The sequence below is a fragment of the Camelina sativa genome, unplaced genomic scaffold, assembly GCF_000633955.1.
Source record: "Camelina sativa cultivar DH55 unplaced genomic scaffold, Cs unpScaffold00585, whole genome shotgun sequence".
Classification (NCBI taxonomy): Eukaryota; Viridiplantae; Streptophyta; class Magnoliopsida; order Brassicales; family Brassicaceae; genus Camelina; species Camelina sativa.
In genome coordinates, this window is record NW_010921742.1 from 79,816 (window position 1) to 82,184 (window position 2,369).

A 2,369-nucleotide genomic window follows, 5' to 3' on the forward strand; every position below is an offset into this window, starting at 1 on the left:
TGTAACTCCTACTTTTTATTATTATAGATTGGAATGTTGAATCTTTGGTTATTTGTTTATTGGTTATTGGATTTTTTGGTTTAATTGTATTTGATTGGATTAGGTTGTAGTGAGTATGGGATCATTAGTAATTATTTTATTGAAAAAAAACTGGTCGCTTGTTTTTTATTTTTGACGATCCAAGCGCAGAGTTAAAACAACTACAGGAAAACAGAGGGAATTTTGGAGTATCATGTGAAGTTTGAGCTAATAAAGGTTAGAGTGAATCTTTCTGAAAATTACTTGGTTAGTTCGTAACTTGGCGAGATTGCAACTGGACACACAAATGCATGTTCGCATGTTCCAGCCTCAGTTAGTTCAGCAATGTTTGATGTTGGATAGGTTATAAAAAAAAGGTCATAGCAGCAATGTTTGTGTTGTGTAGGTTCAGCCCGGCCCGGCTCTACTAAACCTACCCAATGTTTGTGCTATCGCACACCTAACACATGTAACGTAGGTTGGACTTCTGGACGTAAACCCGTAACCGGCCATGGCAAATATATTCGCTTCACACATCACCTGAAGAAATGCAGATTAAAATTTTTGTGTAGTTTTGATTACAGAGCATAAAGAAATGAAATCAAAATGACAAACTGATTTTTTTTTCCTTGGCAAACGACCAAATGAACAATATTTAAGTAAATAAAATTAAAGATATCGTACATTAGAGTTAGGCCAGTTATACTATATTAACTCTATTAGATTTTATACGAAAATGCTTGTAAGAACAATAGTACAAACCACCATATATTTTTATCTATTTTTATTAGTTCAGTGCAATTTTATATCTTACTTATTGTACAAAACATAACTTTATGATTAAACCAATTCCAGAAAATTAATAATGATATTTTAATCATTCAATGTATACAAAAGACGATTATGATTAATCTAATATGATTAATGTTATGAAAGTCCATTAATCTATATTAATCTTTGAAGGATTATTATTAGCATTTTAAAATTGTTAAAACATCTCGAATTAATTAGTAATCACTTATTGTTTGCGGATGATACCTTGTTTGTTTGTAAAGCTCAGAGTTCCCAATGTGAGGTTATTAAAGACATTTTGAAGGTGTATGGTGATGCTACGGGTCAGACCATCAACTTGGATAAGTCTTCAATAACCTTTGGTGCTAAAGTGGAGGAAGAGTGGGTCTAAACAAGTTATGTTGGACTACATTCATGAAAAACTCAAGAACAGATTATCCGGGTGGTTTGCGAGAAGTCTCTCTCAAGGTGGAAAGGAGATATTGCTTAAAACAGTAGCCATGGCCATGCCAGTTTTGCGATATCTTGCTTTAAGCTTCCGAAGGCTACTTGTGAGTCTCTAGCTAGCGCAATGTCTACCTTTTGGTGGAGCTCTATGGAGAATCATCGTAAAATCCACTGGATAGCTTGTGACAGGCTGTGTTTGACAAAGGATCAAGGGGGCCTCGGTTTTAAAGACATTGAGTTGTTCAACCAGGCCTTATTGGCAAAGCAAGCTTGGAGATTGATCCATTATCCAAATTGCCTTTTCTCCCGGTTCATGAAAAGTAGATATTTCAATGACATGCCTTTTATGTTAGCGGATTATGGTAAGAGACCATCATTTGCTTGGCGTAGCATTCTACATGAGAGAGCTCTTTTAGAGAAAGGGTTAAATCAAAGAGTTGGGGATGGAGTCTCTCTTAAAGTTTGGACCTCTCTTTGGTTGGAAGATGACAGGATTCGGGCACCTCTCATGAAGAATATACTCGTGGATCTTGAACTTTCGGTTCATGAATTGATAAACCAAGATACAAGAGACTGGTGTCCCACAGCCTTGGAGGAGCATTTCTTTCATTGAGACATAGAGTTAATCTTAAGGACAAAGCCGATTACCTCGTCACCTGACTTTTTGGTCTGGAAACACAACAAAAGTGGTGATTACAGTGTTAGATCTGGATATTGGTTGGCCTGTCAGGTCTTTAAAGAAGAGGACAGCCATTTAGCTTCTGCTCTGCCTACCTTAAATGGGATTAAAGATCAGATTTGGAAAATCTTAGCTCCATCAAAAATTAAGATGTTCATTTGGAAAGCAGTAAGTGGAGCCTTACCAGTGGCCGACAGATTAATTTACAGGGGTATGAAAATTGACTCTCGGTGTGATACTTGTGGTGTGGAAGGTGAATCAATCAACCATATGCTTTTTGTCTGCTCCCTTGCTAGACAGGTTTGGGCATTATCTGGCTTTCCCCTGCCTGAGGATGGTTATGACTCAAATTCTATTTACCAAAATCTCCACCTCGTTTTAACCATGAGTAAGAATAAGAGATTGTCGTTGCAGATAAGAAGATCCTTTCCTT

General features: G+C 36.7%; 1 protein-coding gene across 1 annotated transcript; it reads left to right on the forward strand.

Moving 5' to 3' along the window:
- The first annotated feature begins 1,381 nt into the window (after positions 1-1,381).
- On the forward strand, positions 1,382-1,870 carry LOC109131580 (uncharacterized mitochondrial protein AtMg00310-like). Its single transcript, XM_019242703.1, has one exon. It carries the CDS (start codon positions 1,382-1,384, stop codon positions 1,868-1,870), a length of 489 nt encoding a protein of 162 aa, XP_019098248.1.
- The last annotated feature ends 499 nt before the right edge of the window (positions 1,871-2,369 follow it).

Excerpts from the sequence above, each read along its gene's own strand:
- LOC109131580 (XM_019242703.1), top strand. The coding sequence starts at position 1,382 with ATGTCTACCTTTTGGTGGAGCTCTATGGAGAATCATCGTAAAATCCAC.